The sequence below is a fragment of the Barbatula barbatula genome (assembly GCF_947034865.1).
Source record: "Barbatula barbatula genome assembly, chromosome: 5".
In the NCBI taxonomy this organism is placed as follows: Eukaryota; Metazoa; Chordata; class Actinopteri; order Cypriniformes; family Nemacheilidae; genus Barbatula; species Barbatula barbatula.
In genome coordinates, this window is record NC_136769.1 from 17,927,069 (window position 1) to 17,942,329 (window position 15,261).

General features: G+C 39.2%; 1 protein-coding gene across 6 annotated transcripts in view; it reads left to right on the forward strand.

The window, feature by feature from the left end:
• The first annotated feature begins 1,891 nt into the window (after nt 1-1,891).
• The window catches only part of mrtfbb (myocardin related transcription factor Bb), a 30,683-nt gene continuing 17,313 nt past the window's right edge, over nt 1,892-15,261 (forward strand). The window contains exons 1-3 of one of the 6 annotated variants that reach the window (XM_079456190.1): nt 1,892-2,025; nt 8,738-8,807; nt 10,657-10,877. In XM_079456190.1, coding sequence (XP_079312316.1) covers nt 10,733-10,877 — 145 coding nt within the window. In that variant the 5' untranslated portion in view covers nt 1,892-2,025; nt 8,738-8,807; nt 10,657-10,732. Of the gene's footprint in view, nt 2,026-8,737; nt 8,808-10,656; nt 10,878-14,208; nt 14,456-14,864; nt 15,007-15,261 lie in introns of those variants that run through there. The other 5 variants (XM_079456192.1, XM_079456193.1, XM_079456195.1 and 2 more) reach the window with 5 other exon arrangements.

Below are 15,261 nucleotides of genomic sequence, written 5' to 3' on the forward strand. Positions count from 1 at the left end.
TTGGGCTTTAAGCCTAGACACTTTTTTGGCTTTAGGTAATCTGTAAACTGAAAACTGCTAAGAACATTACTGTGTTCTCACCATGGGATTCAGTACCAAATGATGCACACAGAACCTCAATCTTTCCATTCTCTACAGGGCCACTAGACTCAAGAAGAATTGCTAAGAGGTTTTCAAACTACTTAACTCTCTGTGACACCCACTTCCCAAATAATCAGTATTTAAGAATGAGCCAAAAAGTTTTGTACCATATACATTACAATGGCCATTATACTTAACAATAAACATTTGGCCTTACACGATTTCTCTGCTATATCACATCACTGCATATAAACGAACCATGAGGCCTCAGCTGTAATATGCAATGCTGCACACACACAATAAAAACGTACTATTTTGTATATAATACACTGCTGTCGAGTTTCATTGGTTTATTTTATTATGCCGTTTGATTGCTTAGTGGCTGCATAAAAAAGTCTAAATTAATAACCATTCAGTTGTTGGAGCCCCCAAGTCTCTCGGGCAGCTGGGGCTCCATCATAGCCGTCATCTCTCCGTGTGTGAAGCATGTAAAGACACACAGCACTACAATGAGTCACATCTCACGCCAGCACTCTCAGAGATACGGCTGGCATGCAGCCTTCAGCCTGCTTCCCCTCTTCCCTCTCTAAACCACACACTATTCCGGGACATGATTAAGCCTCACACCTCCACCAGCAGAGAAGTGTGGGCAATGTGGGACATGATCAGCGAGAGCCGAGTAGGAGTACGCATGAGAAACGGAAGCACGAGGGAAAAAAGAGAGGGGTAAAGGAGCGCAACCTTTTCTTGACTCACGCTTTTTTATTTCAGTGTGTTGTTTTGCTGGCTCTGATCGGATTCTAACAGATTATGTGTGATGTAGATGTAGGGGGGATACACACGGGCCATACATTAATGTTGTGTGCTGTATGTAAACATTTGGATAAATCAAGTGGTACTCTCTATGGCAAATATATATATATATATATATATATATATATTGTTTGTGTAAACATTTTGCAAGGAATTACGTTTTTTTTCTTTATGTTGAGGGACCACAGGTCATGATAAAAAAGGCTGTCACTACTGCAGATGTCACCTGTACACCTATGCGTCCTAGCATATTAAAGTAATCACAGATATTGTGAATATATATCTCGCCTTTCTGTTTGTCTTTGCATACATTGGACGCTGATGACACATACTTATGGAAAGTTATTTCAAAGAGCTATCAAAGATCATTTTGCTAAGTATTTTATTAGTATCATGCATGCATACACCTTTTGTGGCCACATATACGAATATTTGTCATATTAAAATGAGTCAAAGACCTAAGAACATCCACTTTCACTTATACATGAATAATAATATTAAAGTAATAATCTCCATGAATCTGTTTAGTGCCAATAGAGGGGTTTAGTCTTTGTCTTCATGTGAGTAAGTCAGATAAATATTTATTATAATACATATATACATAATATTTGCATATTCTTCATTGCTTTATGATCTGCCTTTCAGTGCACACCAGATGGCAGTGTTACACAACATCAGCTTATGATAATGATTTCCCACGATACCTCAATGAATTTATGACTTCGTACAAGTTAGTTAAACTATACAGCATAAACACAGTTTAATATCAACATATACAGTTTATGTACAGTATATCTAATACAAATATTGGCTAGTGTGCGTGATTTTTTGTCTTTTGTTTTCGTTTGTCAGAATCACTGAAGTTTATTTGAAAACGAGTTCATGTTAAGGAGATTGTTTCAGTTCAGCTTTGTAGTCGCGATGCCAGCAGCAGTGGACTCGGGAAGTTTGTAAGGGTTAACGCAACTTCATTACATCATCATCGGCTCCAGCGAAACACAATGAAGAGCAGCCATCTTTACACAACAACTGCTGCTCCAGCGAAGAAACGAAATGACCCGTCGGAAGTTCACTTCATTCTGTAGGTGTCATCCGTGTGAACGCGTTTAAGTTCGGAAGCCAGAAACAGCGGTAAGATTTCCTCGTCCTGAGTTTTCTCCTGTTGCGTGTAGTGTACAGTGAGTGAGTGAGTGAGCGAGTGAGCGAGTGAATGATACATAGTCACCTGCGCTGTAATTCAGAACAATGAGTCATAAACGGAGTTATAAACGATTCATTTCACGATGTTCACAGCTGAAACATTATGACAGATTCACGACTGTTAGTAATTTGACGTCATATTTAACGACGTCTTATGAATGAGTATTTACCGATGCTGTAAAAGAATGATCGACTTGATCAAAGTCGTGAATATTCTAGATACTTCCGTAGTGTAATCTTTTGATAATGTTAAATTTTTCTTTTTTATCACTAACGCCATGTTTAAGATTTGTAAACTAGTAACTTTGTATCAGCACCTATACTATTGCTCTGTATGTCATATCGCGCTCCCTGAACTCTTGTATGTCGCTTTGGATAAAAGCGTGTGCTGAATGTAAATGTAATATATATGTCCAGCCAAGGGCAACACGTATTTGTGTTTATTTGTGTATACAACACTGTACACTTAACATACAATTGTAACTTATTTATAGCTTAAGCGACTTGAGTTCAGAGTAATGAACGCATATTCTTCACTCCATTCACAGGTGTGAGGGTGTTGGGTTGGAGCTTGTCTTTGTTGGCACGAACTACCGAAAAGGTCTTTAGTTCAGTAAAATGTTGTTAACTATGCACACACTCTTGGCATTATGGGTGTGTCTGCAAGGCCACATTGTTGAGCGCTTCCTTGCAGCGATGTTTGGCGTTGATGTGATTTTGTGAAGGCATGAAGGTTGAAACACGCTTGTGTTCACTGCCAGAGGACTCACACATTATTATTATATACCATATAGAGCAGCATTAACATGCCTGGCTGAAGGTCTGACCTTGATCCAAGTGTTCTTGCTCTATGAACATTATTTATACCTTCTTTTACCTCAAGGTTTGTGTATATGGTTTTGTTCCATTGGCTTCTAAAGTCACCGTGCACATGCTGCGTATTGTTATTGTTTATCTTACTGTATTTGTGATATGTCATCTGAACACCCACAGAAGTACATACACCGTCACCTACCCGGGGCTGAAGTAACCAGATTGTTATCATTTATGTTCGGCACGTTTTCGTGTAAATGAACTCTACTGTAATGTGCCAGACAAACCCAACCAAGATAGTGAATGTATGTTATGATGAAGTGTAATATTTCAATGTTTCTTTTAAAGGGCAGAGCTCTGTTTATCTGTGCCAGGTTTCCTGCATAGCATCAATTGCCAACATAATTTCACGGCTGTTTTTTCACCTAAGGCCCTGGGGCGTCTCTGTTTATAAAGACATGATGTTTACAGTATTTAGGGTTGTTTATTCAAATAATACCGACATACGTTTTTAGAGAATTAGCACACTGGTTTTTGTATCTATTGTCAGATTATAATGGTCTGTTTTACCTAAATATAACTCACAGAATGCCTGTGATGCATTTATTATTAGATGTTGAATGGAAAAGTAAAGCATTCTTTACTGGTGACAGACTGTGTCCTATTCACCACAGATGTCTGCAGTTTATTTCACCTACAGTACATCAACCAGTACATTCATAAAGGTTGAATGATCCGAGCTGGATGCTCCCGTGGGAAGATCTATCAAATTCTGACCTTCATTTTGTATTTCTGATGTTGCCTTCCAAAGTGCATGTCTACAGTTTAGTTTTTTGAGAGGACCTTTAGATCGCAGATGTGCTCAGGCAGGGATTTATAGTGACTTTAAGCATAGTCCCTGGAGGTCTGGACATTGTTTTCTTAGTCTGCTGCGTCGCCTGTTTGACTTAAAGCTCGAGTCTTTAACATTGTTATCGTTACCTGTAATCACTGTGTAAATGTTATTTTGTGCATTTGAACTGTCTTTCGGAAAGTTCACAAAGAAGATTGAGATCATTGCTTTTTTTTGTTATCGCGTTTCCGTTAAACTAAAGTTTTTAAACAAATTTCTGGTAAGGGTTACAATTCCACACTGCTCATACATAGTCACATTCCACTGAGACGTCTTTCGATGTGACCTCGCAGGCTTTGATGCAGATCGACCGGCTTTATATTCATGCTCTGGCGTCAACCTGAGTCGTTCAATCACACTTTTTTGTGTACTAGGAAGCTGCACATTGGTCATTTTACAAGATAATATTCTGAGTATTCAGAATCTTCCTCCGTGTATTAGAGAATGGGACTGAAGTTCCAGCCGGTATGAATTTAATGTCAGTAACTTTCATTGTTTCAGTTAATTCTGAGTAGTAACTCTGGGGCACTGAGGTCTGGTTCAAATATTCAAATATCCAAATACAAAATTATTATGAAAGCACTTATTTCTTCACTTTGGCCATTGTTTGAAATGATCAACAAGCTTAGGTCATTGTTTGCCCCGTTGTTGCTTGATGACAATAACACGGTATCATGAATCATACTGACAAACATTTGTTGTTCTTGCAAAGCTAAAGAATTTTGTAAAGTTTCTTGGAAATGTAGTAAAAAATGTAGTCACGCTGAATCACGTTGTTTTGAAAGTGGGAAGTAGATTTGGAGAAGTGCATTGTTCATGTTTATTTTGCATTTATAAACGCATTCATTTGTATTACTAAGAAAAATATGTTTATATGTCATTTTAATTGTATATAAATATAACCACATTAGGGCTGCCAAACAATTTACGATTAATCGCATCTAGAATAAAAGTCTGTGTTTGCATAATATTTGTCTGTGAACTGCATATTCATATTGTATTTATAAAACACATACACATGCATATATACATATTTAGGAAAAACATGTTTATATTTATTTAATTCAATAATATATATTTATTGCATTTAATAATATACAGTATGTTTTTTATTATATGAAATAACATATATAAATGTTGATTCATTTTTTTATTTCATCTTTTTCTTAAATATGTGCACGTATGTGTGTGTTTTTATAATACAGAAGGAATATGCACAGTATACGGTATTATGTTAACACAAACCTTTTATTCTGGATGCAATTAATCACCATGAATCATTCGACAGCCCTTAAATATATACCTGCAAATATTTCCTAAACATATACAAGTATGTGTTGATGAATACAAAAGAAATATGCACAGACAAATGTTATGTAAACACAAACTTTTATTTTCGATGCGATTCATCTGTGAACCAGCCCTATTTTTCAGTATCATCGATTTTGTCTTTTCACTTTAAATGAAATAAACGGATTCTGATTGGCTGACAGCAGGCTATTTTGGTTAATGGTTTAGTGATGTGCTCTCTACTGACTCCCTGCTGAGTGTTTTGCCGGGCCAGTGGAACTAGGGGAAGTGGGAGGGGCAAAAGCCCTGTGCCCTCCGCTCCGGGACGGTCCCTTGGGAATCAGGAGGCTTTCTGGGAAAGTTAAAATGTGGGATCATTTTGGGGAATGGCAAAGGAATTTTCCCCCTTTCTTTCCTCGCTCAAGCTGGTGTTTTCTTTCTGCTGACTCCTGTTGCCTGCGCTCTCTGCAAACACATGGAAAAGCTTTGGAGCGGTTTCATTTTTATCCCAGATGCTTATTCTGGCTGGTCTCACAGCTAAATTTAGCAGCACAGCTGACCCCCTCCAGTTCACAGTGGATGAGTCATTCTGTGTTTGTGTGGGTTGAAGTTCTCATTGTGTAGTAATGCTGTAATACGGCCATTGTGTGTTCTTCCAAACGCCTGTATGACTTAACGGAACAATTGTGAATCATTCACACAAACACAGATTTTTCTATTTAACGTAACAGTCGAATTAGACTCTTAAATTGCTGCATGTTAAGCAATTTTGGTTCAGATCCGGTCGAAACTGAAAGTGCATTACAATGTGTGATCGTGTTTGTTTGTGAGCCTCACGCTCCAGTCACAGTCCATCTCCTCGGGGAGATGTACATTGTTTGTACTAAGTGGTCAGTCATGCACATCTACACTTCCTGTTCTAGGTGTAGAGTAAACTTGTCCCAACGCAAAGTATCCTCTACCGATGAGGTGTGTCTGAACAAGTCAAGCTGTTTGGCAGCAGGCGCTCCTGCGGTGTCCCCGACTGGCCCAAGTTTCCCTTTTCAGAATCGTGAACGTAATTCTGTTTGAGGTTTCGAAATAGTGCTGGACTAAGATGAATTCTTCCAGTGTCACTGAGAGCGGCTTAATGGTGATCCTCGGCGAGAAAACTGCCGAAAGTCTTTAAACTCTGTCGAATAAGATTGAAAGCAGGGAATTCGAGCAGCTAAGAAAGCAATCCAAGGCTTAAGTCAGTCGTGGAGGCTTGTGTGCCTGGAAGAGTTAAGTCATTCATCAGCCTGTTGTTTTTAATTTGCAGAAGATAACAAGATCACAGTGCTTACTGAGTCAATTCATCTGCTTGTCTTGCTCTCCTTAGAAAATGGTTTTGCCTAACTCAGTAAGCATGACGTCTTCTAGTTCAGTTATTTGGGAGTAAAATTGTATCCATTCGTATTGGAAATCAAAAGCAGTTGTGGATGTGGGAGATGGTGTAAGACTTAAAGACCCTGTGAGATGGTGGAAAATGTTTTTATAATGAATGAGGAAATTTGGGACAGGAGATATCAGAGGGATTTGTGTAGTGCAGCATGAGTCACGACTGTTTTTGTACACATTAAGAGACGGACTGTCTCTGCATATTTCTCCTAAAACACTTGGACTTGAAGGGATAGTTCACCCAAATATACAAATTCTGTCATCATATATTTACCCTTATGTCATTCAAAACCTGTATATCACACTTCTTTCTCTCTGTGGAGCACCAAAGAAGATATTTGGTGAAATGTTTTGCTGTTTACTGCAATGGAAGTCGATGGGGGTCAATGTAGTGAAAGGGATAAATCACCCTAAAGTCTAACCCCATGTTCATCTTAAGAACACACATTAAGATGGCGTTGAAAATGTCCAGAAGCTTTCTGACCCCCATAGACGGCAGAGAAACCATCATTAATAGCGCAGAAAGTAAGTGATCACTGAAAAAATCAATTTCAGTCACCCCAGTGGTTAAGCCTAAACTGTATAAAGCAACAACTTAAAGAAAATAAAGACTTCATTCAACAAATTCCTGACTTCCGTGTCAGTCACGCTCCCGGACCTCATCAAAATGTTATTAATCATTCATTTCTGTTCCGAAGATGAACGGAACGGGGGTCTAAATGTTTAACAACAAAACACAATCCTTTCGAATGTTTTGCCTATATGTGAGATTAAATACAACCAAATGAAACTTTTTCATTTAGCCTACTTTTTAATATTTTGTATGGTGTGAATAGACTATATGCACACAGTGTGATGACGTATGTGCGCTAAAATATCAGCCTGCTAAGCCAGTTCCGCTCTCATGGCGCTGAGGTCACCAAGCAATAAGGATGTGTTTACCTAAAAAAACGTTTATATTTCGGCGAACCAACCGTACTACAGCTGAACTTTGTTGAGTGCCTCAGTGATCAAGCCTCGAGTACGTGTACTTAGGTTTTCTTTATATCGACGTAGCTTAAAGCATATTGCTTGAAGCATATTCGGTCTGAGACAAAACGCCAAAGTGATCGTGCATAGAGTCTATTATACAATAACGTATGATTATTAGAAAAAGCAATACTAAAGCCCCTCCCTTAACCCAATGCCTAATATCGTTGGTGCGAAAACAAATTGGAATACAATCATACGAATTAGCCACCTCATAAAATACAGTAGTTACAAATTCCGTTGACGTTGTGTTGTATTTTTTTGTCCAATAACAGTAGTGATGGGACGATTCACCATGAGCCTGCTGAAAATCGATTATTATATGTGACTATTCAAGTCGGTTGACATGTGAAATAAATCGCGATACATGTTTTAAACAGCTGGTGCCGCTGTGTTTACTGCAAACTTGGTGGATATGTTAATACTTAAAAAAAAAAACTGTCAAAACAATCCAATTTAGAAAAAGCACGGATAAAGTCTTAGTTTGTTTAGATTAAAGATACTTTGAATTATTAGCTTTTTTGTTTGATTGACAATTTGTTTTAAAACTGCAGTTTAGTTTTGTTGTTCGACATAAGATATGTTTTATTTTACAAAGAAATGTGCAGCATTTGAGAAATGATAAAAGGAAACGTATCATGAGATCAGTATCGTGAATCGTATCGCATCTTGAGCCGAGGTAATCGTTTCATCCCTAAATAATAGGCCAGCTTCCTTTTTGTTTAGAGCTCTTGTTGCGTTCCACTAGAAACTCATACAAGCTTTAAAGCAACATTTTCATCTTTTTAATTGTGTAGCTCGATTTGTCAAAAACTATAAATAAATATATAAAGCACAGTGTTTATTATACAAGCTGCATATTTGTTGTGTGCTGCATTAATATGAATGCTAGGGATCAGATCAGACCCTCGTGAGGTTGTTTTCCATATCTCTTGATGGCCTCTTCTGTGGAGTGGCATACATCCATAAATATCTGTGATGCTTTTGTTCAGACATTAATCCGTACACAAGCAGATTACTGTTTCCACAGCAACTGCATTGATGAGATGCAAACTAGCCTTTCCTTCGCGTGCCTGCTTCACTGCTGTTTCACAGCCGTACGAGGAGGAACTTCTTCTCTCACCTGCGGATAATTGTACCAATGGGAATGCTCATAGAGTTGAATTCAATTCATGTCAGACTATTCCTCTGTTTTTTTAGAGACACCATGACCTAGTGATATTCTACAGGAAGACATCAACCCCTCCCTGACCCACTGCTCCTCTGACAGGTACAAACATATAACAATACAAGTTTTTACATGTTTGTTTACATTCTGTTCCTATTTATTGTATAGCATTTTATTGGCTTAAGTTTGTTGACAGATTTTTCTTTCAGATTTATTTTAAGGAAATTAGCAAAAGGTAAATTAATGTACGAAGGAGTGCATACAGATCCATGGTCCAACATGTTTTTTATCGATAAGAATACAAATATTATTTGGCATGTTTCAAATCATTGAAGTGAACGAGGACCGGAGCGCCATCTACTGATGCATTGCTGTAACTATGTGCTCTTATTGCTTTCGTAAGCAATGAATTTTCAGTAATGTAGAAACATGAGAGCTTTTATTAACGGAGAGTAATATAGAAACTTGACTTTCTTAGCTTCTATAGTGGGCGGCAGATGTTTTGAACGCTTTTGGTTGTGAAACGTGGCTCAAAATGAAAACACAGGGGATCTGTGTTTGTTCTCACCATCAGCCTTGCAGACCTCCAGGGAGAATATCATGAGAAGGCGGTGGGTGTCGTTTGAAGCCCATCTGATGACTAAAACAGCTACTTGTCTCACACTTTATCGTAGCGTAGGTTCATAACAATAGTTGTTAGCCAACGTTGTTAGGCATGTTTTTTTGTAAGTTAATTAGAACAAGACGAAATTGCAACAGGATTATTCATATGATTGATTGAAAAACTTTTTGTAAAATCCCTTTTATTCGTCCAGTCCATCACGCTGCACACAGGCAAATCTCCATCCTTCCACAAAGAGAAAAACCTCACCGTGAAGCTCTCCAGACAGGCTCATATCTGTGGTTTTGCCAAGCCAAATCCACTTTGTCTTCAGCTTGGCATGGAGGGGAGAAGCAGCCAAGCGCAGGATTTGTCTTTGACAGTAGCGCTCGCATTGCAGGATACCTGTTGCCTCTCTTCCATTAGTCAATCCGTCTTCTGTTTTGCTGCCTTATTGAATTCCAGTCTTCTGGAAGAAGAACCAAGTTTTGTTTCAAAACGAACATCATGTGTGAGACAGTGTATTTGTATTATAAGAATGTTTCAAGTGTTTGTTTTTGAAGCTCTTTGTAAGTTGATATTGTATTTATAAGCGTCTGTCTGAATGTTAAATTGCAGCCGGGTAGTTTTTCAATTTCAGTTATGGCCACTTACCTTCACGTTATGCTTAACTACATTTCTTGATTATACGATATTTAAAACTTGCTATTATTTTTTGCAAATATATGTTATAGAGCCCTTTGGACATTCAAAGTACGTTTTACAAACGCTCACCATTAAGTGTATTGCTAAATTAGACTGTATAGATATTACTTCCATCCATCCTAAGTGGTCCTTCGGCGACACAATGTAGAACACGCTGCGCAGGGAGCATCTGTCAGAACAACACATTAAACAGCTGGCCTGGACTCGCTGCTTGGATATACTCCCATATACTGTGTATTGGAGTATAGCCACATCTAGACTTTCTTGCACTTTAAACATTGGCTGTAGTTTTTTACAGGGATTACTGGAAGTAGCATCAAACTTATTTGATTAAAAACATGGGAGTATATGAAAAGAATCGGGGAGATTTTCTGGCCACATTTCTTTTCTAGCGTTTCGAGGAAGCTCTGTGAAACACGAGCATTTCTTGGGTTTACATCCCCAGCTTTCATCCTTCTCTTGTGGGTTTATCAAATGATTTGTTTGGGATCTTGGCAATATGAGACATGAACCGCTAAGCCCAGTTGATGAACAATCAGTCTCCATGCACGTACATTTAATTCGCCACCACGCCCCGACAACAACAACTTTCTTGGGTTTATAAAAGCTGCGAAACACTTGAAGCCTTTTGTTTTTTCCTGGCAGACCGAGGTCCCCGCCAGTCGCCTGTACCGCCGTGGTAGATTCCAGGGACAGACCCTCGCCTCGCCCCCGAAGAGATATGGAGTCCCGGGAGAGTCTGGGAGTTGAGGGGGATTCGGGCGTCCTGGTGCCGAGCCCACGGAGTGATGCGGTGACCCATGACATGGAGGAGCTGTCCCTGCAGCCCACTCAGAGCCTCCCACCCCTTAAAGATCGCAAGAACGGTGAGTGAGCCCGCTCGGTCGTGCCCTCAGGCCAGAGCTTTGCTCCCAAGCTCCTATTTCCCCCTCATCCATTAAACTGCCGCCCCGGTTTGACGCTGAAAAATCGAGGACTGCCAGACTGTTGAGAAATTTGTTGTTTGTAAGATGTGGGGAATTACGCAGGAATTGCACGTTGAGAGCCAATGTATAATCAGGGCTTACACGCGCTCTTTTACTCTTTTCCAAAGTGTTCTTGGCTCACTTTTCGGGTACACGACGGGTAAACAAATTTTTGCGTCAAATATAATTGACAAAAGTGTCTGATACTGTGGAAGGTTCACGTTCGTGTTGCTGCTTTTGTCGGAACTCAGTGGTTCAGATAAACGTTGAGCGCTGATTTTTGTGATTTTATCATCTTGCCTTAACATTTACTGGTCGATATGTCTGGCTCTCACAAACAAAGCCAGAAGATTCAGTCTGGAAATATTTGACTGGTGTGTCGATGCTTGTGAAAAGGCACAAAAGGGGTGGTCAAGCGGGCAGTCTGGGACGAAACCTTCCCGAACTACCCATTTACATTTGTCCGTTTACAGTCTGACTTCATGTTTAACTCCCCATGGATATCTTTGCCTTTGAGAATGTCAGCGTGTCCTGGGGCTGCTGGGCAATTTAGTGTACAAAGGAAGGAAACCGAGACACCAACAGACATGTTTGCACTTTAGCGCACACAGTACGACCGTCTTTACTTTCTTTATTAAAGGGGAAGTTCCCCCAATAATCAACTTTGTGTTATTTTCCTTTTTTTACTCACCCACATGACGTTAATAGGTTCAGAGAACTTCAGGCGACTTTGGAGCACAGATGAAGTTATTTAGGTGACATCCGAGAGATTTCCAGGCCATCTCATAGACATCATGGTGTCAGTTTTTGCCAAGGTCCAGAAAAGTACTAAAGACATCTGAGGCGGCAAGAATGCTTTATGTTCGAAAAACAAACCAAAATACCGACTTTAATCGATATGTTCTCAAAAAAATTCAACTGAGCCACTTTGTGTGCGGACGGACCAATTTAACAATGTCTTTCGTACTTTTCTGGACCTTGGCTAAAACTGACACCATGATGTTTATGAGGAGGCCTGGAAAACTCTCGGATGTCACCTAAATAACTTCATCTGTGCTCCAAAGTCGCCTGAAGTTCTCTAAACATTTTTAACGTCAAGTGGGTGAGTAAAAAATCACACAAAGCTGAGATTTGGGTGAACTTCCCCTTTGATCAGCAGTTCTCCGACTGTTCCTTGAGTCACAGTTTCGATTCTATTTCAGAGACTTTAATATTTAACATGTTCGTCTGCTGAACCTAACAAATTGTATTTCTTTGATTTCTGTGAGTTACAACTATACAATATATTTTGGGTTTTGGTGTTCATGATACTGTGTATTGTACTTATAATGTCTTAGGCAAGACTTCAGTGTGTCAGGTGGAAAAATCTATATACAGTGCATCCAGGAAAGTATTCACAGCCCTTCACTTTTTTCACATTTTGTCATGTAACAGCCTTATTCCAAAATGGATTCAATTCATTATTTTCCATTAAAATTCTACAAACAATACCCCATAATGACAACGTGAAAGAAGTTTGTTTGAAATCATTGCACATTAATTAAAAATAAAAACCGAAAAAGCACCTGTACATGAATCTGAGATTAAAGGAAAACTGAATCCAGAAAGAATCTAGAAGAGCAAAAATCTCTCTTTCTCTTTTGTCGAGCTCAGATTTTTGTGCAGACTACACAGTTTGTTATCGAACTTAAAGGTACTGTGTGTGACACTCCATGTCTCACTCCACCGCTCACCCCTCCCTATTGAAGCACTACGGCGGCTGACACAGAAATAAGATGTCGTTACATTTTTGCTTCTTTGCCTAAGGAGATAAGGTGTTTACGAAACGTGCTCTGTAGAGCAGTTTGTCTGTTTAGGGCTACTGTAGAAACAACATGGACGATTCCATGTAAGCCGACCCGTGGCGTATGTAGATAGAAACAGCTCATTCTAAGGTGATAAAAACACAACGCTTCAGTATGTAAGGACTTTATACACCTCTGAAGACCGTAAATTACATGTGGATTATATTGCATTTCTGTCAATAGATCCTCCAAACAATTTCACATTGGACCTTTAATTTTGACTGTAAATTACTATAAATGTCGAACATTGTTTGTAAATTACTCAAGTTTTTGGTGATGTGTATAGGACTTGCATGGTACTGTTATAAGACCAGAAAATGTTCAACAAAATTGCACGGTGTTCATATTAAGAACATAATGCACAAGAAACCGATTCATAAACATCCAGTAATAAAAGAGACCCACTCGTAAATAATGAATCCTTAAACAATGATTTCTGCTCTTTATCAGCTTTCGTATAGAAGTTCAGCATTGAACTTCTATACAAGAATAACCAGAATAATTGCATCACGAAATACACACATATTGCTTATTTAAAAAGCAGACAAAACTGCCAATAGTGATCTCCTAATTGATTCCTGCTCCCTTGTGCCTGATGATATTTTGATCTCCGAGTGGATTTATTACGCTTGTCTGTATTACCATGATCTGTTTCTTCTCATACAGAACAGACAGTACCATGCTTTCTCTTTTGAATCAGCCGTCTGGGCGTATTGAAACTTATCGTGCTGTTTCAATAAATTCCCCCTATTGAAAATATGAGCAGGGGTTGAATCTTTGCGCATACGTATTTGAGATCTGCACGTCATGCATTCGTATTTATATTAGTCTTGGCTGATGAGTCCACACGCTCCGGTTGTTTTTATTCGCTCCATCTGATTCCCATAGAATTCGTTTTTAAATGTTTTAGCAATATTAATCTCCAGTTATTATGAAAGAGACAGCACTGAATGTACAGTAGATAAGATCAAATGTAATGGCATTTTTGCCTGGAACCACATGAGATGTGCGGTGCTTTCTTAGAGCCGTTCATTGAAATATAAATAAGAAACAGTGAAATATGAAATCTCATGTAATCCCTAGATGTAATCTGTTTACAGCCACACACCGGGCGACAATCACTAGCAGAAATATCCCAGAGGTTGTTTTTTGTCATTTTTGTTCTGTGACGGCATGTTTTGCTTGCCCAAAATACAGTTTCTTGCAGCTATAATTAAACTAGTGTGAAGAAAAAGTCGATCACTGTGCGTTGTTGTGATAAATATAGTTTCATTCAGTTCCTCTTTGTTTTAAATCAAGTTGACTTGTGAATTGCAGTATTTACCCAGTGAGTGTTGAGGGTTAACAGCTTCGGTCCTTAGCCCCGCCTCTTCTGACAGTTACTAGACACACAACAAGAGCTGAACTGCTGAACAGAGAGCAAAACCACAAGCGCTGACACCAACCGTCTAGAGACGGAGCCGCTGAAGGAAACTTGTCTGAGCGGGCTGGAATCAGACTCCAGGCTGGGGATTTTCTCGCTGTTTTGCCCCGCTCCTTAATACCTGCAGCAATCCATGGGACACCAGACTCGGCTCGATCCGTTTCTCAGCTCCATGGCCTGCCTCGAAGTGGAGACCTTGAATGTCTGCAGGGGTAATGTCAAATTATTAGAAGTATTTTCAATGTGGATTTGGAGAAGCAACAGCGTGCTTGTAAACAGTGTTACATTAATAGAAAATATTGAGTGAATGACGTTGACTTGGGTTATGAGAACCCAACTTCAGGTTATTACTTAGGAATGTCATCAACTAAATGTAAACATTCGTGTCTTGTGGTTGTACGGTTGGTGGTAGAATATTTTCGTTTAAAAAACGAAGGGTGAATTCAAGTCGGGACACTTTCTACATTTACATTTAGTCATTTAGCAGACGCTTTTATGCAAAGCGACTTACAAATGAGGTAAACAATGGAAGCAATTGGAATGAGGACAACAAAATGCATAAGTGGAATGAAACTGGTCTCTTATAGCCTACCACAGTATACTTTTTTTTTGAAAGAGTAGAAAAGCGAGAAATCCGAACTGATCGGTCAGGTGTTGACGGAAGAGATGTGTTTTCAGACCATTCTTAAAGATGGCAACAGAATCTGCTGATCTTGTAGCAGCGGGCAGATCATTCCACAAATGTGGAACCGATCCAGAGAAGGTACGTGAGAAAACTTTCTGACATGAAGATGCATGTCAAAATGTCGCAATGACGTCAGGTTTCTGATGTCTGATATCGGTTTTCACATCTGAAATAACACCCACGTTTTCATTCAAATGCACACACAACCATTACCTCACCGTTCTGATAATCATTTGGATTTTTTCTTCAGGAAGTTTATCTGCTTTTAATGCCCTGTGGGTGTAACGCCTTAACACGTTAACTCGGCAGTAAAACACATGAAGGATATTTGGC